Genomic DNA, 22661 nt, shown 5'->3' with positions numbered 1-22661 from the left:
ACGTGACAGTCCATAAATTAAAAAAATAGGTAAACTGTAACTTGTAGTTGTAAGTAAACAAACAAAAAAGTAACCTCTAATTACAGTGCGATACGCACCGATGGTTTTAATTTCTGCTCTTCTGTATATATTATAATAAATAACAATGGACAACGAAGAAATATTTAATTTTTGTAAAAATTTGGGTTGTTGTGACGCCTGCTGCTTTCGTTACTTGGGTTTTAAAAAACCCAGTATTTACAGTAATATTGAGGAACATGCAAAGAAGGTTTGTATTTTATATTTTAACTAAAAAGTAAAAACTTTTAGTAATTAATAAAATTAAAAGTAATTGCTGCTGAAGCTCTCCTGGAGGATATTTTTTTTCAGATTTGACAAGAAAAATACGCCTTATAGGAAAGTTATCTAATTCTTACATTAGAAGTAAAATACGTTTTTTTTTTATTTTGTTTTAATAAGTTTATTATTGAGATGACACCAAGGCATTCAGATATTTCTCAGAACAACGTTTGTAAATGTAATTATTTCAAAGTTATGTTAGATTTTGGGTCCATAATATGATGGTGCCATGTATCAATCAATCAATCAATATATTTATGACTCTATGCATTTTAGTGGGCATGAGTTATGGAAACAATTCACAGGTTGTGGTTTTAACTACAGGATCTACTCTACAGTTGATAACCTACTCAACCCCAATATTTACTCATTAGGAAATTGAGTTTATACTTTAAAATCTAAACTATTTGTTATTTTTTAAAGTTATGTTGCTCACTGACAACCTAATTTATGAATGATGCTGTACTTTAAGCCTCTCAGGTGAACAAGACATACCGAGATTTATGAAGAATATGTCTTGTTCATCTGAGAGGGTTCGAGTCCCGCATTTTTAATAAAAAATGTTTACAAATTTATTTGATAATTAATCCGAGAAGTGAGTGTTTTCACTTTAAAAAATAAGAAATATTTTATTATTATTTATTGTCTTCCCGATGGTATGTGTACCAGTGTTCTCTTCTATGTAATTGTAATAATATGGTACCTCTACCTATATGACATTATTAACCTGAAATGTATTGTTTCAGTATAAAAAGGAAGCATGTATTAAAGATACTGTAATCACTAGCAATTGTACGAGTAATGTGGATGTAGCAATTAGTTCTAATATAATATCAAATGAAACAGACAACCTACAGTCTAAAACTAGTATAGTTAATGATGAATTTATAAAGACAGAAAAAAAAACAAAAAACTATACAATTGATTTAGAATCTACTGAAGCTGTTAAAATAACAGAAGATGTTAAATTTAACACTTATAATGGTACAGTTGGCTTAGAATCAAGTAAAATTGATAATAAGGATAAGGTTAATCTAACGGAATATGTTAGCAATCATGTGAATAGTAGTACAGTTGATTCAGAATCTAATGAAGCTCATAAAGATCTAGATAATAATATAACAGCAGACCTGGCTAAACAATCTGATATACTACTAGCTGATGCGCCTCCAGTTAAGAAAAGAAAAATAAATGTGTGTGTCAGTTGCGTTGGTGTGCTGCAGAAGGAATATTGGCAGGAAAGCTTTGATATGATCAAAGAAGTTTTAGATAAGAAAGGGTATGTGGATATTTTCATATCATAGCTTGAACAGCTAAGTTTGCTTTGTCTCTTAGCATGAAACTTGAAACACATAATCTGACTTCTACTCTCGTTGTGTGGTGTTTCCCGGACAATATGACAGGCATACCCTCTTAAAGGCCCACAACACTCAAAAGAATGTGGGAAACGGTGGTCACTTAACATCAGGTGAACTTGTTTGTACTCCTCTCCAATAAGTTTAAAGCATGTTGAGTGTTGTCATTGGTAACTGTAGATTAGTGTAACTTTATTTTTACATACTTTTTTACCCATCAATTAATTATTTACAGAAGGATTTTGAAAGATTAAATCTGTCACTCATACAGAAGAATAAGAAGTACTCATAAATGGCGAAACTAAGTACATTTATATAGAATATAAATAAATAAATAGTACAATATCTCACCCGGCACACATTATTTTCCCATACAAATTAAGCACATCATGATAAGTAATGAAATGTCATTGCCAAAAATTATTTATATACTACAATTACACTAAAACATCCCAATCCTTCTGCGTCCTTATTCGTAAGTTCGATGGAACCACTGAGAAAAGCAGTGGGCCCATTATTCCTTAGGGGTCTCTTCCATGGCATTTTCGTACGCTTTCACCGCATCTTCAAAGCTCGTAAAGCGAGTACCTCGAATATTTTCTTAGGTCTTGGGAATTAATAAAAGTCGCAGTATGAAAATCCTGTATGGCGGATGACTCATTATCTCGACACCTGCCATAGCCAAATATTCAACAGTCCATTTTGCAGAGTGTGTTGAAGCATTGTCATAGTGAAGGAGGATCCTGCTTCGAGGGCGCTGCTGTCGAATTTTTTTCAAGACTACAGGCAAACAGCGATTGACATACCAGTCTGCAGTAACTGTTCTTCCATCTTCTAGCGCAACTGTCGCGAATTGACCTTTCCGACCAAAGAATGAGGCAATCATCTTTTTTCCTTGACTTCTTCCTTTCTTTACATTAGTTGGCCGATCTTTGAAAGGAAACACCCACTGAGCTGATTGTCTTTTGGTTTCGGGTTCGTAGCAATATACCCAGCTTTCATCATCTGTGACGATGTCAAATACAGCATTTGAGTCACCGCCGTTGAACTTATCTAACATTTGGCGACACCAGTCCATGCGACGGTGTTTCTGGTCGTTGGTTCAACTATGGAGGATCCATCTGGTACAAAGCTTCCTGACGCCTAAATGTTCGTGTAATATTTTTTGAACTTGACTCATATCAATGCCTAGGCTTGCCCGTATCTGCTGACACTCTCTTATCTTCCTCTATCACAGCACTGATGTTATCTTCAGTAGTCGCTGTTAAAAGACGTCCCTCACGCGGATCATCATTGAGATTGCTACGTCCACGCTTAAACTCGTTAAACCAATTGTAAATAGTGGCACGAGATGGGGCTTCATTCAGAAAATATATAATAGCTTTGTTGTTAAGTAAGCCCACAACGAAAGTCATAATAAATCATTGACCGAAAATTTTCTCGCATTAAGTTTATTTTCACGTGTAACAAGAGTTTTAGATTTGCCGCCAATTCACAAAAACAAATGACAAATGAATGCAATATACATTAGTTTACTAAAGAGTTCTAAAATTGAAATTCAAAAAAAGTTTTCATTAGAAATGTTTCTAACTGGCCAGTTCTAAACATTTTCAGTGTTGCCCACGTAACACACAAATAATGTGGCATTCGATCGGTAATAGAATTTTCAAAATCGGTTCACTAGATCCAGAGATTACCCCCTACAACTTAACAAACATTAGGTACCGCTTTAATAGATAAAATTAAACACATAAATTTTTGAACAATTTTCTCTGTATGAAATAATAAAGTATGTATTTTGCGTCACTCCTCCGTTAGCTAAGCGCAAGCGCCCACAGCTCCGTATGTCCGCCTTCTCGCTTCCTCTTCCGACTAACTCTATTAACGTTTAATTCGATCGTTGCGCTTCGTTATTGACTACTTACTTTTTGGACCTAATTGTTTTATATGTTTTCAGATATGAATGTGCAACATACACATGTGGTCTGTCGGCTCCAATATCCACGCTACTGAGAGAGAAGATCATTCTGTTCAAGATAGTTGAATCATTTTCAAGCTATGATCCTGGTCTGTATTTGGTATTTTTTCTTTAATAGTTAAACTTACAAAATACTATGATATAGACAAACTGAGTGTGCGAAAGAGAAGAACATTTCTAATGGATATATAGCACGATGAAAAATGTTAGTTATTGTAACTTTATTGACCAAAGATCAAACACGTCCACACGCAACCAATAGCCGATTAGAACTGGCCTTCCGCTGTACTGTGCATTCATTATATAGCACTCAACGTCACACGGTTAATGTCACTGTCGATGTCGTGACAGTGACAATGATAGTTGACACATACTCTGTTTAGACTAGATGTCTGTACACTACATAGCTAATAAGTGATGTAATGTGTAATTTTATTAAATACAAAACTCGAAGCTTATAAATTCTTGAACCCAGGGCTATTTTCATACAAAATAGGCGCACAATAATTATAGTCGTTGAGTTGGGGAAAATAGACCGTGAATTACCGAGAGTGTGCTAAGTAACCAAATGTGTATTTTTAATGGTATAAATAATAACAAAACACGGGCCGATTGAAAATATTAAAAACAATCAGATCAAAACAATGATCGATCGAAAGCCCAATTTTATATATTTAAATGCAAACAATGTTTGTAGGCTTAAAAACAATGGTTTTTACGTAGAGATATAAAAGCAGTTTTTTAGTTGAGTTAAGAACACAAGGCAACAAGCATTAAAAACGACGCCTGCCACTGGAACTCAATCAAATAATAAAAATAACATACATCTCATACTTTGGTCGTCATGATTCGAACTCTTTTTAGTAAAGTCCTGGGTAACGCTTTGGTCGATGTTGCCCAGCACTTGTATCCCCATTCATATATTAGAAATAGAAATATATTTATTTGCTATAGCCACGGACTAGTAAAAAAAGAAGGACTCCGTGCCGTGATATTAGCAAGTGAAGCACCTTTATGCTAGTGTGTGTGCGGTTTCGGGGTATACCAGTTACACAATTTTTTCTCCCTTAACACAAATACTTTTATGTTTATTGTTTTAACACTTTTTCACAACGCACAACGGCGTTTTTAAAATATTTTAATGCAACGCAAACTGATCTGTCACAGACGATGGCAATTCTCATAATGGCCGCCTATCGGCCTATAGTAGTGTAAGTGTGTGCGTGGGGCTATGTATTTACACGTTAATCGGCTTGTTTTGGTGCTACACTGTTATGTAAGGTGACACGGAGTCCTTATTTTTTTTACTAGTCCGTGACCATAGCAAGTGACAATAACATAACATATTGCAACAGCACTTGGTAAACGTCATGAAGCTACATCAATCTACGGATTGATGTAGCTTCATGACGTTTACTTTTGAAAAGTCAAAGCCCCTTTTGACTTTTCTCCCCAAAAGTCAAAAGGGGCTTTGACTTTTGGGGAGAAGAACTGATAAAAATCTCCCAGCCCATCTTTTAAACCATATAACAACTTAGCCTATTTAATTGCTTTTGCTTAAACGCTTCAAACATATCTGTTGTAACTGTGTAACTGGTACACCCCGTAACCGCACACACACTAGCATAAAGGTGCTTCACTTGCTAATATCACGGCACGGAGTCCTTCTCTTATTACTTGTCCGTGGCTATGGTAAATAAATATATTTCTATTTCTAATATATGAATGGGGATGCAAGTGCTGGTCAACATCGACCAAAGCGTTACTTCATCGGGACTTTACTAAAAAGAGTTCGTATCATGACGACCAAAGTATGAGACGTATGTTATTTTTATTATCTATCAAAATATAATATTATACAATTTAAGTTGACCCACAGAAGAACTATAGTTTAATCCATTATGTAATTTTTTAAGACGACGATTGACAACGGTTGAGACGACTTTTATTCGTGTATGATTTGTGTATTGTATCAACATCTGTATATATTTCATTTTGTCTTGTTAGTTTTGACATTGTTTAATTTTTATTGTTAACGAGCTGACTCAGTAAACGTTGTTTTGCCATATAAATTATTTTTAGAGTAAGACCGTTTCTTAGACATTACTTTATTTTTCTAAAATAAACGTAGCCTAAGTTACACCTTATTACATCAGCTACCTGCCAATAAAAGTCCCGTCAAAATCGGTCCACTCATTACTCATTCATTTTTTGGTGTATGTACTGTATACATATTCATATACATGTAGTAAAAAACTGTTATTTCAATATTACAAACAGACACTCCAATTTTATTTATATGTATGGATTGTATTTTATTTTATTTTTTAACGTTATTAGTAAACAATATTATATTCTGAGTTATTTAGTTTAATTGGTTATAGGCCGTTCTTATTAACAATAAATAAATAATAAGCTTTCTGTGTCAAAGAAGCTTTAACATAATATTTCTTAAATTTTTGCACAGTGAGACCTAGTATACTTATTAGACCTAGTATACTTGTGAGTCCTAGTATACTTATGAGACCTAGTATACCTGTGAGACCCAGTATACTTGTGAGACGTAGTATACTTGTGAGACCTAGTATTATATTGTAAATTCAAATACCAAGACCTATTTGTGCAGTAAATCTAGTTTCATCCATTGTCCACGACCTCAAGCAATCAGAGTCAAGTACATGTTAACTTCCAGGTTGCTACACACAGTTGAAAGACGCGTGGAGGTTCTCGTTCAGGGAGCAGCTGGCCACCACCATCAAGAAGAGCCTGCACTCCGAGTCCCCGCTCATGATCACCGTCAACATGGACTACGCGGATGATCTACAGGTACCGACACCCACCAGATATCAGATAATTACTTCGTGACACCAACCCCATTAAGTAGCCATGCATGCATGTCCTGCTCTTGTAGGAAAAAGGGACGAAATGAGCAGGACCATCAGCTGGTGGTAATTAATTCGCCCTGCCCATTACAATGCAGTGCCGCTCAGTATTCTTGGAAAACCCAAAAATTATGAGCGGCACTATTATTGCGCTCGTCACCTTGAGACATAAGATGTTAAGTCTCATTTGCCCAGTAATTTCACTAGCCCTAACCGAAACACGGTAAGCAAGGGGTTGTCACATCATTCATTGTTATAACAAAGAAATAATAGACCAAAGGCAATGCATTAAGTATTATTACAGGAGTTGGAAGTACTGAAAACCGTGTCTCCAGAACTGTTCATGTCTCGCAGCAAGCAGAGGAGACGGTTCCCCACGGAGTTCACCAGGGTCTCCGTCGAGAAGGTATTTATAGGGAGTCTTAGTTCAGGCGCATGAGAGACGCTTGTAATACGTCACTCTTCTTCATAATTCTTTTAAGTTTAATGAACAACTTCGATGCTTTACTAAATTTATATTATCTGTTTGTTATTTCAACAAATGCTATTATACCGCATTTAGTCTAAAGTATGATACAAATGGTCTGACGTTGACGTACTAACGTCAGGATGTCGACTTTGCGTGACTGTGCGCGCGCATCGTAAAATTCACTCTGATAATTTTTCCTAATGTGCCAAAAGACACACACTTTTTTATTTAATTAGTTGCCATTCTGAAAGTCATTATCTTAGTTTTCATTTATGAGATACGACCCGTTGATAAAGAAAGAAACAGCGGAATCTTTATCCCGTTACTTTTGGAAACGTAACCCGTAAAGTGATTTGCAGGCATTGGAGGACGCAAGTCTCGCGGAGCTAGAGAGGTGTGGAGCGACACTTCACTGCGACAAACACGCGCAATGTGTTAGCGTCGTGTGTGTGCACGGGCCGCAGTATCTCGCTGGAAGGTGATCACTTCATATATTACAAATCAACTTAATCCTTAACTTAATCATTAATGAATTGTCATGCATCTTGGATCGTATAATAATGATGTTGTTTCGCCTATCAACAGACGAATCACGGGAACTTTGCCGGGTTTTTAGTGGGAGCTCTCGCTATTTTAATATAATATTCATATTGTTCTGGAAACATCGTGCACGACAGCTGGTCCAGAAGTTTCAATGTTTGTGGCAGAAAGTTCGTTTAAAACCACACCGTGGAAGAACGCCACACATCCATGTCGTAAGAAGATATTAAGTCAGTGGCGAATGTACCACATCTAATTAGTCAAATAATCCCGAATATATATGCGGTAGAACATAAAAGCGGCCAAGCGCTTGAGCTGTTTACAGAGTTTTAATCCCGACGATCTGAGGAGAGAGTAGACCAATACTCGTTGGTTTGTGTATTGACGACCAACAGCTTTTCCGCGCCAATTTAACTGTATCTTCAAGAATTCTTTTCTCCGAGCATTCCGACCCAGTGTTCCGATTCATAAATGTTTATCGACCCTGGTGACAGGTACATCAAGCTGAGTCGTAACCTGCCGCAGTCTCCGTGGGTGTTGGAAGGACGCCGTGTGCTGCCCACCTCGGTGCAGGAGATCATGTTCGAGCCCCTGGCGCGACTTTACCAGTAAGTGTGCAGCCATCCGGCTCAATATTACAATACTCGTGGCGGCAGGTACATGTTCGTATTATTTATTATTGATCCGGCTCGCAGGACCATGTACAAATCCCAACAAACCCACTAAATAATGTGATAAAACAATATATAGAGGCGTACGTATATTAAATATACATATACTCACATCATTAGTAAGGTCACATTTCTTTGATTACTTGTACTTGGCAGATATTAGATTACATACCTATCGCTATAGGTTTCAATTGTCCTCTGTCTCTCATGATTAGATTTGTTTGCCATTTGCAAATTTAATAAATAAGACCGGTGGCTTTTGAATGAGTATTGGAGAAGCCATTCGATAAGGCATGCGGCAGTGTATTGTACAATTACGACTGGCAACACCATCAGCAAGAAATGCATCAACCACCAGATTTCGCATTCGTGCAGAGGCTCATTAGTCTCAGTTGTCTTTACATGATGTAATCCACGCCATCCAATGGTGAAACCCATCAACGCCACAAAATTAATAGGTTTTTAAGGGGGTCGGGAATAATAATGAAAGATACCTCATAATTTTAAACAAGGGTAGATGGAAGGTGCATTATGAGCAAGCCTATATAAGGAGACATTTGTTGTCAGTCTGAGCAGCGACCAGGCAGAGAGTCGTCTGAAGCTGATCGCTGCAGGTCGTGAGGACGTGGATGTGCGGTGTCTGGGGGAGGGCAGGCCCTTCGCTATCGAGGTACCTTTATTAAGTTAATTGTTATCTTCTATCAAATATATAAATAGATTCATCAGTCATCAAATTCAAATTCAAAAACACTTTATTCATGTAGGTCACGGAAATGACACTTATTAATGTCAAAAAAAAATATATTGTTTTTTATTTAATTTACCGCTACTCCGTAAAGGGTTGAGCTAATGAGAAGAAGTAGCAAGAAACTCATTGCCACTCTTTTAAGTCAAGATTTACATTTTAATTGTTTTACAAATCATTTCAATTACAATATATGCAAAGTGACGCAACAAAAATACTCAAATGTCAAAAACTGAAAGGCTTACACGAGTAAGTCAAAAAAAAAAGTAAATTAATACTTATAAACACAAAAGTTATTGAGTATAGTAGGTGCATCAATCCACACATACCGTAAATAAATAGAGGCATTATGTGAGCATTTCATAAAATAAAATATATAATAACTTTAACTTTAAAGGAAATAATAATAATACAAAACACATCAAGCAGACCTCCCGGTAACAAGATCATCCAGCCACTACGAGTAGCGCCCGTTCACGAGCATGACGCATGGACCAGCGATCGCCTCCCTCGACCATATTTTAGGGAAGGGAACGACCCGCCCCATGTCGCCGCCACAAGCAGAGGCATTTAAGCGAGCATGACGATACCTGTCACGAGAAATCTACTGAACAACATAATTACATAACTCATGATAATTATTATTATTCTTATTAAAATTAATCGACCTATATAGCCCAGTGATAGCGTTAAGTTTTATGGCCGTTATCTTTAATGTAGTATATTCATGAGTTGAATGTAGTCGGGGCCTGAGGTAAACAGCGGGGGATACAATTATCATACGCTTACGCTTTGAGATTTAATTATTAGGTTAAAATGGTAAACTTAAAGCATTGTTTAAATTTATCGACACACTATATCCGATTTTATGGATACGAATACGTTAGATGGGGGCAGCGCAGGACCGATCGTCGTGGAAATCTTTGGGGGAGGCCTTTGTCCAGCTGTGGACGTCTTCCGGCTGATGATGATGATATCCGATTTGGTAGTCTTTTTTTGTTTTATTTGGTCAACATTACCTTAATTTCCAGTTAACAGACCCGACGAGACAGCTGAAGCCCGAGGAGTTGCAGTCCGTGTGTGAAAGTATCTCTAAAAGTGGTGACGTCATCGTACACTCTCTCTGCTATATTACGAAGTAAGTGGCAATATTTCACATTCTAGTCTGTTTGTATCATTGACGTACAATAAACAACCTTTTTTTTTATGGAATAGGAGGACAAACAAGCGTACGGGTCACCTGTTGTTAAGTGATCACCGCCGTCCATACTCTCTTGCAACACCAGAAGAATCACAGGAGCGTTGCCGGCCTTTAAGGAAGGTGTACGCGCTTTTTTTGAAGGTACCCATGTCGTATCGTCCCGGAAACACCGCACAAGGAAGTTCATTCCACAGCTTTGTAGTACGTGGAAGAAAGCTCCTTGTAAACCACGCTGTGTAGGACCGCCACACATCCAGATGGTGAGGATGATATCCTAACTTGTGGCGTGTCGTGCGACGGTGGAATTCGGCGGTAGGAATTAGGTAAAACAGCTCTTCGGAACACTCCCTGTGATAAATGCGGTAGAAGACACACAATGAAGCGACGTCTGTACGCAACGCCAAGTGATCCAGCCGTTCACAGAGTACTGGGTCCCCGACAATTCGAGCTGCTCTGCGTTGCACGCGGTCAAATGGATCGAGCTGATACTGGGGTGCGCCAGACCAGAGATGACAGCAATACTCCATGTGTGGCCGGACCTGCGCTTTGTACAGCGCTAGAATGTGGGCCGGCTTGAAGTATTGCTGTGCTCTATTAATGACGCCCAGTTTCTTTGAAGCCAATTTGGCTTTGCCCTCCAGATGGCCACGGAATTGGCAATCGCTCGAGATTTCGAGACCCAGTATTCCGATACTAGGCGAGGCTTTTAGGGAAGTGTTGTCGAAGAGCGGTGATGCGACAAATGGGGTTTTTTTTGTGGTAAACGCGCAAACTTGAGTCTTCTGGGGGTTAAATTGGACAAGGTTCAATTTACCCCATTCCGCGACCTTCTCAAGAGAGGACTCGATAGAAGACACAAGTTTCTCCCGGCACTGGTCGACGATTTCCCGAGAGAGACGTGCATGGCCCGTGTATACGGCATCACCAGTGCTGTCATCTGCATAGCAATGAATGTTGGAGGTGTCCAACATATCATTGATATGCAGAAGAAACAGCGTAGGAGATAGCACACAGCCTTGGGGCACTCCAGCATTCACGGGCTTCGGGTTCGAGCAATGTCCGTCGACAACGACCTGTATGCTGCGCCCAGTGAGGAAGCTGGAGGTCCACTTGCTCAAGCTCTCGGGAAGCCCAAATGATGGAAGTTTAGAGAGGAGCGCCTTATGCCATACACGATCAAAGGCCTTCGCTATATCCATGCTAACTGCCAGGCCTTCCCCCTTGCTTTCAATAGCCGCAGCCCATCTATGTGTCAGGTATACCAGAAGATCACCTGCCGACCGACCATGGCGAAACCCGTATTGTCGGTCGTTGATCAACTGGTGACCCTCTAGGTATACCAAGAGCTGACGGCTAATTATGCTCTCCATGATTTTGGAGAGCAGGGAGGTAATAGCAATAGGCCTGTAGTTTGCCGGATCCGAACTGTCTCCTTTTTTGGATCGGATGGACAAGGGCTGACTTCCATGAGTCAGGGACTACGCCTTTAGAATAAGAGTGCCGGAATAAACGCGTTAAACGTCCAACGAAAACAGAGCTCGCCTGACAGTTTTCTGTCTGAACTGTACTTCAGGCATAGAGCTCTGACACCGCGGGATGGTCGGCGGTGTTTTTCCGTTGTCGTCAAGAGTCGAGTTGGAGGCGAAAAGAGCGCACAGGAGATCGGCTTTCTCTTTTGCCGTATGGGCCAGGGTGTCATTCCTCATGTGCAACGGCGGCATGGACGGCTGGCTGAAGTTACCAAGAGCAGCTTTCGACAACGACCAGAACTTGCGTGTTCCGGTCGGGTAACTGGAAAGCTGCTCGCCGATTTTGACGACGTGTTTTGACTTTGCACGGGCGATTTGCCGCTTAAAAAATCTGGAAGCACGGTTGTATTTCCTCTTAAGAACTATGCAGTTCGGATCCTTTGTGCCCAGCGCCGCAACCCAAGTTCGATACGCCTGTTTTTTGCAGTCAGATGCTGCTTTAACTGACGCATCGAACCAGGGCTGTGATCTGCCACCGATCGGTACTACAGAGCTTGGTATAAAAATATCCATGCCCTGTAGTATCACATCGGCTACTGCAACGGCGCAGGCAATAGAATCATCCGAAGGGAAACAAACCCTGCTCCAAGAGTAGGATGCAAAAAAGGAACGCATCCTATCCCAATCTGCTGACTTGTAGTGCCAAACGCGGCGGGTCGCTGGTGGTCTGCGACGTGGGCGTCGTATAGGCACTACACTCCTGACCAGGCAATGGTCGGATGTTCCGGGAGGGGCGTCGACAATGACCTGGTAACCATCGGGATGTGTAGTCAGCAGAAGATCTAATAAGGACGGCATGTGGCCATCCACATCCGGGAGCCGCGTTGGCGACTCAACCAATTGAGACAGATCGTACGCCAATGAAAAATTATGCACAGATCGCCCTGCGTAGTCTGTGGTACGTGATCCAAGCCATTCGGTATTGTGTCCGTTGAAATCACCCAAGACTACGATTTCTACGGAGGGGATCTGTGCAAGCACGTCGTCAATTGCCGTTTGAACGCAGCCCATGAGGTGATCGGTTTCTGCGTTACCACTATGGGACCTGTAGACACACGCATAGATGCAGACGCGGTCCTCTAAATCTACGCGGAGCCAGAGAGTGGACAGGTCCCTACCCTCATAATTGCCGAGACGGCGACAGCAGATATCCTCCCTAACGTACACACATACCCCGGCATGAGGCAAAAAATTGTGCTCAATTTTGTACCCGGGGTACGTTAAATATGACGTATCGCTAGGTCGAGATATCTGCGTCTCCGTAAGGAAACACAAGGCCGGCTTCGCCGTCTCAAGGTGGTGGTGGACGGCGTTTAAGTTGGAGTGAATTCCCCTGATATTGCAAAAGTCCACGTTGAGTGTGGAGCGGGGTGCCGTGGTGTTACTGCCTCGTTTGTCCTTGGTCATGCGCGGTACTGTGCCCTCCCCAGAATACGAATGGCAGCCCGAGCTAGTGTGCTCGGGGAGGGATTCTCCGACTCTGGTAGAGCCGGTACCCTCCTGGGGTACTATCTCTTTAGGGACCGCTTTCATAATCTTTGTTGGGGAAAGGGGGGGGGGGGGGGGAAATGGCCTCCGGTCCTCGACACTAATCTATGCGAAACATAGCGGCACTAGGCTACTTCACGCCGGTATTCTGTGCGAGTGTGACAACTAGAATTCCAATGGCCTATTAAAAGGTCTTCAAAAAATATCCGAGGGCCAGTGTGTATTACATTATCTTATACAGATAACATTAAAACATTCGAAAGTACATCTTATTTCCTGGCAGTAAGGTTCAAAGTCTATTGTATGCGCTTTTTGTTAGCAATTGAAATGTAATTATTTATCAAAATGATTAAAATCGTCTAGTTACAAAATTTTGTTAATTTAAATGAGCAATCCTTTTTAAATTTGGATATGGTGGTTTTGGGACCGCTTTTCACTGAACCCTTTGTCATTGCGTGGCGTTGTATTCAAAGCGTGGTCGAAACAACGAAAACCTTGTCTAATTGACGCTTAGAGCCAGTCCACACGGCGCGTTGCGTCAGCGTTGCGTCGACGCAGCGCTACCACTGCGTTGTTTTACATACAAATAACCAAGGTGTTCACACGGCGCGCTGCGTCGTCGCAACGCACACATGACGGACAGCAGCCCCCGAGACGAAGCGGGAGGGGGTGTACTCGTGCGACGTCGGAGCGTCAGCGCTCAGTTGCTTGTGCGTTGACAGAGAGGATACACGGAAGCTCATTTCGTTTTACTTTTACGTTTTTGTATTTAGTTTTATTTGCAGGGTAATTAGTTTTATTTGCAGGGTAAAATGAATACCATTGAAGAAATTGACATAGATTACTTGATTACATTGATACAGGAAAGGGAAATTATATGGGACAAGTCAAACGTAGATTTTAAAAATAAAAATTTAAAAACAAAAGCCTGGGAAGACATATCAAAAGTTTTATTTCCTGATTACGAGAATTTCACAGCTGAACGAAAAAATAAAGTTGGTGAGTTCACAGTACAGATATTTATTTTTTTTTTTATTTAAGAGGGCTTTCAAGATTTTCTTGCACCGCCAATTCCGCGATCAGTACAAAATTAATATCTCGACACTCTAAAATTTTAAAACTTAGGGAATTTAGATTAGCGTGAGTACTATTTTATTACTTAGCTCAAAACTAACCTAGACTACGCTGAGTAGGTATAAAATATTATTTTTTTACTGATCGCGGAATTGGCGGTGCAAGAAAATCTTGAAAACCCTCATAATACAATTATACCTTATTTAGCTGCCAAGGCAGAGTTCCTCTAGTCATAAAATAGGTCGCATATTGCTGTCTTATGACATTCGGTGCTGTCTGTTCTTCATGTACGGGTTGTATTGGGAGAAATTCATCAACACTTATAGCAAATTTATCTCTTTGTCTAAAACCATCTCGATCAGCGACAAAATTGTGTAATACACAACATGCTTTTATAATGTCAGTAGCGAAGTCATAGGACACGTCTATCGGTCTGTGAAAAATGCGCCATTTGTTAGCCATAATCCCAAAAGCGCATTCGACATATCTTCTGGCTCTGCTTAGACGGTAATTGAAAACCTTTTGTTGTAAGTCGAGATTTTGACCGCCATATGGACGCATAATATGTTTGCTCAGTCCAAAAGCTTCGTCACCCACAAATACATACGGGGTTGGTATATTGCTACCAGAGAGTGGCTGGGGTTGAGGTAGTGGTAAGTTGTTGTTAATCATTAGCTCGTACAGTTTAGAATTTTGTAATATGGTTGAATCGCATTCTTTTCCGTATGCACCGATGTCGACAAATACGAATTTGTAATTTGAATCCACAATAGCTAGCAACACAATCGAAAAAAAGGCTTTATAATTAAAAAAAAGTGAGCCACTATTTGCAGGATTACACACGCGGATATGTTTGCCGTCGATGGCACCAACACATTGAGGAAAATTTGCCTTTACATCAAAACCCCTCGCTATTGTTTGGAAACTTTCAGTTGTCAGTTCAGGGATGTTGTCTCGAAGAAGATTGGTCCATATAGCACGACAAACTCTTTGTATTATATATGCAATAGTAGATTTTCCCCGTTTGAATTTGAAATGTAAATCAGTTATTGAATTTCCACTTCCTAGGTATCTGAAAAGAAAATAATTATTATAATATGCATTTATGAGATAGATAGATACCCGAAAAAAAATACTGACATATTCAGACATCGATAGCAAATAACTTTCTCTATGTAACCAATTAATTCTAGAATCGCGAAAAAAATAGCAGCTGTTGCATACATTTTGATTCAGTAGGTATTGCTTTTTGTATGTAACAGCTGTTATATTTTCACGATTCCAGAGTCGGTCACATAGTGTTTGTTAACGATATCTGAATATGTCATTAAATTTTATCGAGAAATTCACTATGTATAAATTATTAAATCATGTTTACTATTGGTTTTGCAGGTAATGATTTAATAAAAAAATGGAGAAGTGTAAAAGATAATTACTTCAGATATTCAAAAAAATTAAAAGAAGCATCAAAATCGGGCTCGGGCGCTACGAAACTGAAGAAGTATCATTTATACAATCAACTCCTTTTTTTGAGAAAAGTGGAACAAAATGCCACCGAATCTAGCTTAGACTCGCCTAGAGAAATCAACAATGAATCTACGTCTACAAATGATGACATTACCACAGACAACACTCCGCGCTATGTTCCAGTCGCGCGCAAAAGGGCAATGCAAATGGATGAGTTTGAAAGAGAAGGACTAAAACTTCTCAAGGAGCCGGAAAATCGCCATATGTCCTTTTTCAGAGCTATATTGCCATCTATTCAAGAATTTTCCGACCGAGAAACTCTCCGTTTCCAAAGTAAAGTTATACAAATTATAGATGAAATGCGGTATGGACAAACATCATCATATGTGAGTGGCCCATCAACGTCTCACCAACCACCATATGGGTATCAAACAGCAAATTTTCAAAGTACATACATTTCTGATTTTAATAATTCAATTACATCTCCAGAAACATCTCAAGCAAGTGAAGAAACTGAATACGATTTTTCTAATTTGTAATTACTGGATGATATCTCTCTTAAATAATGTCTAAATTTAAAATTATGACAATTGCTGATTATTTGTGAGTTGATTACTCTCTTAAATAATGTCTAAATTTAAAATTATGACAATTGCTGATTATTTGTGAGTTGATTACTAATTAAACAAACCAAAAAAACTGTTATATTTTTATTACTTAAATATATTTATATAGTTACCTTAAAGTGATTCCCAGCATTTCTACTGGTTCCACTGGATTCCTCATATTAGTATAGTTTTTTCGTATGTGTGGTTCTAAGGACTTCAAAAAACATTCGAAGCTGGATACACTCATTCTAAAAAAATTATAAAACTTCTTTTCGTCTAATAGCAACTCCCGATATTCTAAAAAAAAAAACTGTCCATCACGATTTCTTAATGAAATGAAAGGACTGATCCAGTACCGTCTTGTGATCTTGCGTCGATTTCGGCGGTGACGTAGTAATAGGAGCAATGCTAGACGTCTTTTCCGATCCATGATTTGCTATAGACTGACTGCGAATTTTTTTCAAAATACTTGCCGCAACTGTGCGTCGCCGCTGCGCCGACGGAACGTTGACTGCGTCATAGTAACGCTGCAGCGCCCGTGTGGCCGGCTATGCGTCAAAATATTTGCGTTGCGACGACGCAACGCAACGCAACGCGCCGTGTGGACACGCTCTTAGGCAGAGTTTTGCTTCAGACAATTTTTTCTAATATGCTTATTATTTGCATCGTATTCATGTAAATTTTCACTTTATTATTAGTTTATTCGTTTTCCGTCATATTCACACCATTGCTGCATAAGTCCCTCAGAAATCAATATTATAACCATTTCTATTACCTGCTTTGATCTCTATGTATACAATTCCCCCCCTCTTAACATAAAAACACAAATAAAATGTTCAAATATGAAGGTACTTCTACTAAGCCTCATATTGGTTCGAGGATAGCCCAGCATATGATTCCACAAAATCTAATATATAAAATTCTCATGTCGCGGTGTTTGTAGTTAAACGCCTTCGAAACGGCTTTACCGATTCTCATGAAATTTTGAGTGCATATTGGGTAGTCTGAGAATCGGACATCTATTTTTCATCCCCCTAAATGTTAAGGGTGGTCCACGCCAATTAATTTTTTTATTTTTTTTGACATTTTTTTTAAAATTTGTTTGATTATTGAGATTTTATGATTATTTGAGTCAACAAAATTTGGCTTGGACCAGCCAAATTTTGTCGACATTTTTTTTTTATTTGTTTGATTATGAGTCAGCATTTAAAAATACATGCAACTTCAAATTTTCACCCATCTACGATCAACAGTTACTTTTTTATCGCGATTTTAATATCGGCAATACAACGTTTGCTGGGTCAGCTAGTGTAATATAAAATACTTTTATGTTTAAAGTGATACTAAGAACTTGGTGTTTCAGGGACGACTTGACCCAACTCAAAAAAGGAGAAGAGACTAAATGTAAGAGCTACGAGGCGCTCTGCATCAAACTGTCCCACTCAACCGGCGATGTACGTTTTTGATTTATCTAACCTCTATTATTATTAACACTACAAATATATTTTCAATGACTATATATCGCTTAAATGCCACTTGTGGTGGAGTCGTGGGCCGGGTCGTTCCCTTCCATAAAGAGTAATTCGATTCCCTAAAGAGAAATCGAAAGAGTAATTCTCCAAGCTTCTAATCATTTGCGCCGTCTGTGGGCTAATAAAACTATTTGAATTTTGCCAACATTCCAGGACACGGCGTCTCCCGTGCGGGTGACGGAGAGAGACTGCTCGACGCTCAACTCGTATCGCAACACGGAGGAGACGGAGGTCGCGAGGGTCAGCCTGACGCAGAAGACGCCCGTGAGGGTGCTGCACCGCCGGCCCGCTCTCACCCGCACGAGACACGTTCTGGACGTGCACGCGGCCCCAGTACCAGGTCACTACCAGGCTGGGATGCCATGACATACAATGACCACTTTGTCGAAGGGGTGGGGTTATGTTACGCATGTACAATTTATTTTTTGAAGCGAAGTTTTTATACGAATGTTCGGGAGGCGAAATAAATCCAAAATTATTTCAAGCGTCATAACAGTGCCGTAACACAATAGAAAACGACCTGAGCTATAATATATTCGTATATAACATATTCCCGTCAGCCTAACGTCACAGCACTCGAATAACATAAAAAGTGTGTATGCACGCAAGAAGTTATACTTATTTGGCCTAACGAAGCAAAAATCATTAAAATGATTTATTCCTCGTGCTATTCTACGATTTTAGAAAGAACAGTTTCGTAAAAATCTTGCAAAGATGACTTTGACAATTAATTATTAAATGGATACGGCTGTATGGACTTGAACCCTTTGCCTATCCTACTAATGGACGAAGAAACCAAAAAAAAATAACGAATGACGCAAACGTCAGAAAATTTTAGGAACCAATTTGAACTTTTGTGTCGTATCTTAAAATTTCACTCTCATCATTTTTTCAATGCGCCTAAATAAGTATAACTTCAAAAATCAGACACATATTGCAATATCAAGGCAATATAAGAGTGGATTAGATTTTCTTATCATCGGTTTATCTATATTAATTCGTAATTAGGTAGATATTGTAAAAATAATGATCGTTCAATTATACATCGAGTATGTATGAATGTAGCTGGTACGCATACGAAAACCGAAACTGTACAAAACGAATATCTTTAAATCACGAATCCTTTTATTTACAGATGAACTCACAGCAGTAAATAACAAAGTGAATAAAAAAAATTGTATAACTATAAAAAATAGTATAACCGACAGAAATAAGGATTACTTTTATTAAAACACAATTTTGTTGCGCTGTTTTTATATGCTAATCTGAATCTAGTACATATTTGATTGAAGCTAGTAATAATAAATATTTTTAAGGTTATTTATGTGTTCCTGGCTAGGTGGGGACCACTGTGGATGCCTTATTCAGCCTTGAATAGTAATGTGCAAATATTATTGTGTATTGCTCTCAAAGGCGCCGTAGTTCCTAAAAATAATTGATCTTGCGATCATTTAGCTCGTAGAATAAAACGCCTTCTTAACAATAAGTACTTTATAAGAATTTACAATTACTTCACTTAATAAATGAATGCAATGTACGAATACAGTATTTGAAGGCAATCAACACTGGTCAACTGTTGAAGATCAACTGGCTTGCTGATAATTTCTATTAAACACGTTATTAATCGACTGACAACTTACTGAACAAAGAGAAGGTTAGGTTATCAGGAGGTAGATTAGAGAGAAACAACATTGTCTATGGAATTAAAGTAGACTATGTTTTTAATATTTGTAACACATCTGGACTCAATGTGACGATTGTAATCTATATTTATTATTTTTCAGAACACCCTCAACTATTTTTGTTGAAGCTGCGAACTTCAGCCGGAACCTATGTCAAGGAATGGGTGCACGGAGATCTGGGAAGGTTTGTATTTGCATAGAATTAACTTATTATAGACCCTCAGAATTCAGCAATAGAATATCCACTTGAGTGACATCATAGTTGGTGATAGTTATCATTGTACCCTAACCTGTAAGATATGATGAAAAGAGCGATGGCTGGTCCAGTCGTCGTGATAAGAGCGCTTTCATTGGCTGGTCTTTATTGTCATTTAATTCTTAAAAATATATGCAAGTTTATACGCTAACTGTAGGCGCTCATTAAGCTAGGCGAAAAAAAATGATAGATTTTCTTGCCACTTCTGACTAGAGTGTAGACTTATGACGGGGTGATAAATGGTAAGTTGTCACCTATTTGGTATTCATACACAAACAAAATTTGAATACAAAATTTTATGAACGATGCGGGACTCGAACTCACGACCTCTAGCGTTCTGTGCCAGTGCTCTGCCAACTGAGCTTATCATTCGAGTAAAGTATTGTCTTAAAATCTTGTTTGCTTTGTTCAACTCTCAGGTTGTGGCTTCATCTACATGATCTACTTTACAGTTGAAACCTGTTCAACCCCAATATTTGCATATTATTTGTGTATTAATCCTAGAAGTGAGGACTTTAAAAACAAAACAAATTGTTAATATTCATAATTAAAAGCATCTATTTACCTCAATGAATAAATTATATTTAATTGATTGATCGCAACTATACCAGTGAATTTATATGACGGCTCAAAGGTCTTAGAGAAGTTTTTAGGAAAAGTTACGCCATCGTGGTTGACGTCACCGTCTTCAAAACTTCCATTTATTGCAATAAGAACCACAACTCAGACTTCAATTACATTGTCATAATCTGCAGACGTCCGAACGGTCAGATGTCCCGAGCGATAATGCCCTGTGACGTCGTCGTCGAGTTATCTTCTCACCCCGTGTGTGAGGGCGGAAGGAGGGTATCAGGGCTGAGCCCTATACCCTGGCACTTCTTCTCCCAAGACGTTGGGAGAGTCTTTGGGTAATTTGGAGTATTCACCATGCGCTCGGAACACGTTGCTTTTTTTTTAACTTGTGTCCTTGCTAGTAGCTTGGTCAGTCAGTCAATCCTTTATCGTTTTCGGCCTTTCTTGGATAGTTTCCCTCATCTCTGTTTATGATGTCTCTGGAATATGTCTATATGTCTTCATTTTTCTCCTACCCTCTTCATTCGGGGGTCTTGCGAGTAGCGGGGCAATTCCCACCAGATGATAGTGTGAGGAGGCATCTGCTCGCCGAAACATGTCAGTAGTTAACCCTTCATATGAAGAAGTCTATATTTTCTATTTGCCCCGTTAGGTATCGGTCGCCCGTATTTAAAAAAAAAGCATACTTATAGAACTACCGTCTAAATTATGTTTACAAAATTGTTAAAAATATTGAAGGTCTTTAACACCTAATGGACAACACAAGTTTAATTATGACTTTCAAGATGCCACTAATTAATAATTTAATATAATATTGACACACTCTTACATCAATTATCTAGCCTCAAATTAGGCATAGCCTGTACTATGGGTACAAGACAACGATATATTTAATATAATATACTTACTTAACATACATAAATACAAATAAACATCCATGACTCACAAACAAACATTCATATTCATCATATAAATGTCTGCACCTACCGGGATTCGAACCCGGGACATCTAGACGTTGAATTGATGTCCACTCCGCCTTCGAGCCAACATAATATATATATTTTTTCAAATTCAAATATATTTATTCAAAAATAGGATGTGACATCACTTATTGAAAGTCAAAAAAACTACCACCGATTCCAAAATGAATGCCTCAGGCCTGAGAAGAATGGGCGCAACAAACTCAGCAGTCAGCGATCTTTAATTCATCAAAAAATGTGGTTACAAAGTAATATTGTACAATTAAACTAATTATTTAATAGGGCGGTCGCTCCATTCCCAATCTGCGGCATCATTAAGAAAGTAATTTATGTTAAAGTAACCTTTAAACGTTTTTAAGAATTCTTTTGAATTACGTAATTCTTTTGTTTTGAACATTCGTAGGCATTATACGCTTATGTCTGTTCCTGGTGTTAACATTATGGTAATGACAGTTTCTAGTAAATTCACTTGTGTGCCTATGAACATACATTACATTATCAAGAATATATAATCTAATATATAAAATTCTCATGTCGCGGTGTTTGTAGTTAAACTCCTTCGAAACGGCTTGACCGATTCTTATGAAATTTTGAGGGCATATTTGTAAGGTCTGAGAATCGTTCAACATCTATTTTTCATCCTCCTAAATGTTAGGGGTGGTCCATGCCAATTTTTTTTTAATTTTTTGACATTTTTTTTAAATTTGTTTGATTATGAGTCAGCATATTTTAAGTCAAATTTTCACCCATCTACGATCAACAGTTACTTTTGTATTGCGATTTTAATATCGGCAATACAGCGTTTGCTGGGTCAGCTAGTATAACTATATAATACAGAAAAAAGATGATTTATATTATGAACTTGATTTGTTAATTGTTCCATGTTATGATCGCAGGACGCGGCCGTCGCTGTCGACCATCATGTCCGCGGAGGTTGACCTGGTTGCCCTGGACGTCACAGAGGTTCACCTGGACTGGCCCCCCAGGGGGTCAACGTTGAATCAATAAATCGTTGAGTACAGTTCGGCTTTTCATTTACAACTTATCATTATACAATAAGGGAGCAGGACGTTCAGCTGGTGGTAATTGATACGCCCTGCCCATTACAATGCAGTGGCGCTCAGGATTCTTGAAAAACCCAATTATTCTGAGCGGCACTACAAGTCGTCACCTTGAGGCAAATGATGTTAAGTGTCATTTGCCCAGTAATTTCACTAGCTACGACGCCTTTCAGACCGAAGCACAATAATACTTTACGGCAGAAAAAGGCGCCGTTGTGGTTCTCATAATCT

The 22661-nt window shown here is 38.9% G+C and overlaps 3 protein-coding genes across 4 annotated transcripts; 2 read left to right on the top strand and 1 right to left on the bottom strand.

Annotated features, from left to right (window-relative positions):
* Positions 1-23: 23 nt before the first annotated feature.
* On the top strand, positions 24-22390 carry LOC126980145 (putative tRNA pseudouridine synthase Pus10). Of its 2 annotated transcripts, XM_050829726.1 has the most exons (13): positions 25-268; positions 1086-1618; positions 3652-3761; positions 6365-6498; positions 6859-6960; positions 7383-7501; positions 8058-8171; positions 8802-8904; positions 10011-10117; positions 17710-17800; positions 18032-18218; positions 19663-19744; positions 22266-22390. In XM_050829726.1, the coding sequence occupies exons 1-13, from the start codon at positions 146-148 to the stop codon at positions 22375-22377; spliced, it is 1917 nt and encodes a 638-aa protein (XP_050685683.1). In that variant the 5' UTR covers positions 25-145; the 3' UTR covers positions 22378-22390. The 2 variants fall into 2 exon arrangements, with proteins under 2 accessions (XP_050685684.1, XP_050685683.1); XM_050829727.1 differs by lacking the exon at positions 18032-18218 and having other exon boundaries at positions 24-268.
* On the top strand, positions 13714-16441 carry LOC126980160 (uncharacterized). Its single transcript, XM_050829752.1, has 2 exons — positions 13714-14196; positions 15664-16441. Exons 1-2 carry the CDS (start codon positions 14010-14012, stop codon positions 16275-16277), a joined length of 801 nt encoding a protein of 266 aa, XP_050685709.1. The 5' UTR covers positions 13714-14009; the 3' UTR covers positions 16278-16441.
* LOC126980155 (uncharacterized) lies at positions 14133-16960 on the bottom strand. The gene is made up of 2 exons (XM_050829745.1): positions 16478-16960; positions 14133-15343 (listed from the first exon to the last, which is right to left on the bottom strand). Exons 1-2 carry the CDS (start codon positions 16774-16776, stop codon positions 14464-14466), a joined length of 1179 nt encoding a protein of 392 aa, XP_050685702.1. The 5' UTR covers positions 16777-16960; the 3' UTR covers positions 14133-14463.
* Positions 22391-22661: the final 271 nt, after the last annotated feature.

Source organism: Leptidea sinapis, chromosome 5 (assembly GCF_905404315.1).
Source record: "Leptidea sinapis chromosome 5, ilLepSina1.1, whole genome shotgun sequence".
Taxonomy (NCBI): Eukaryota; Metazoa; Arthropoda; class Insecta; order Lepidoptera; family Pieridae; genus Leptidea; species Leptidea sinapis.
Note: the sequence above shows the minus strand (reverse complement) of the source record. Positions and strands in the feature narration are given on the sequence as shown.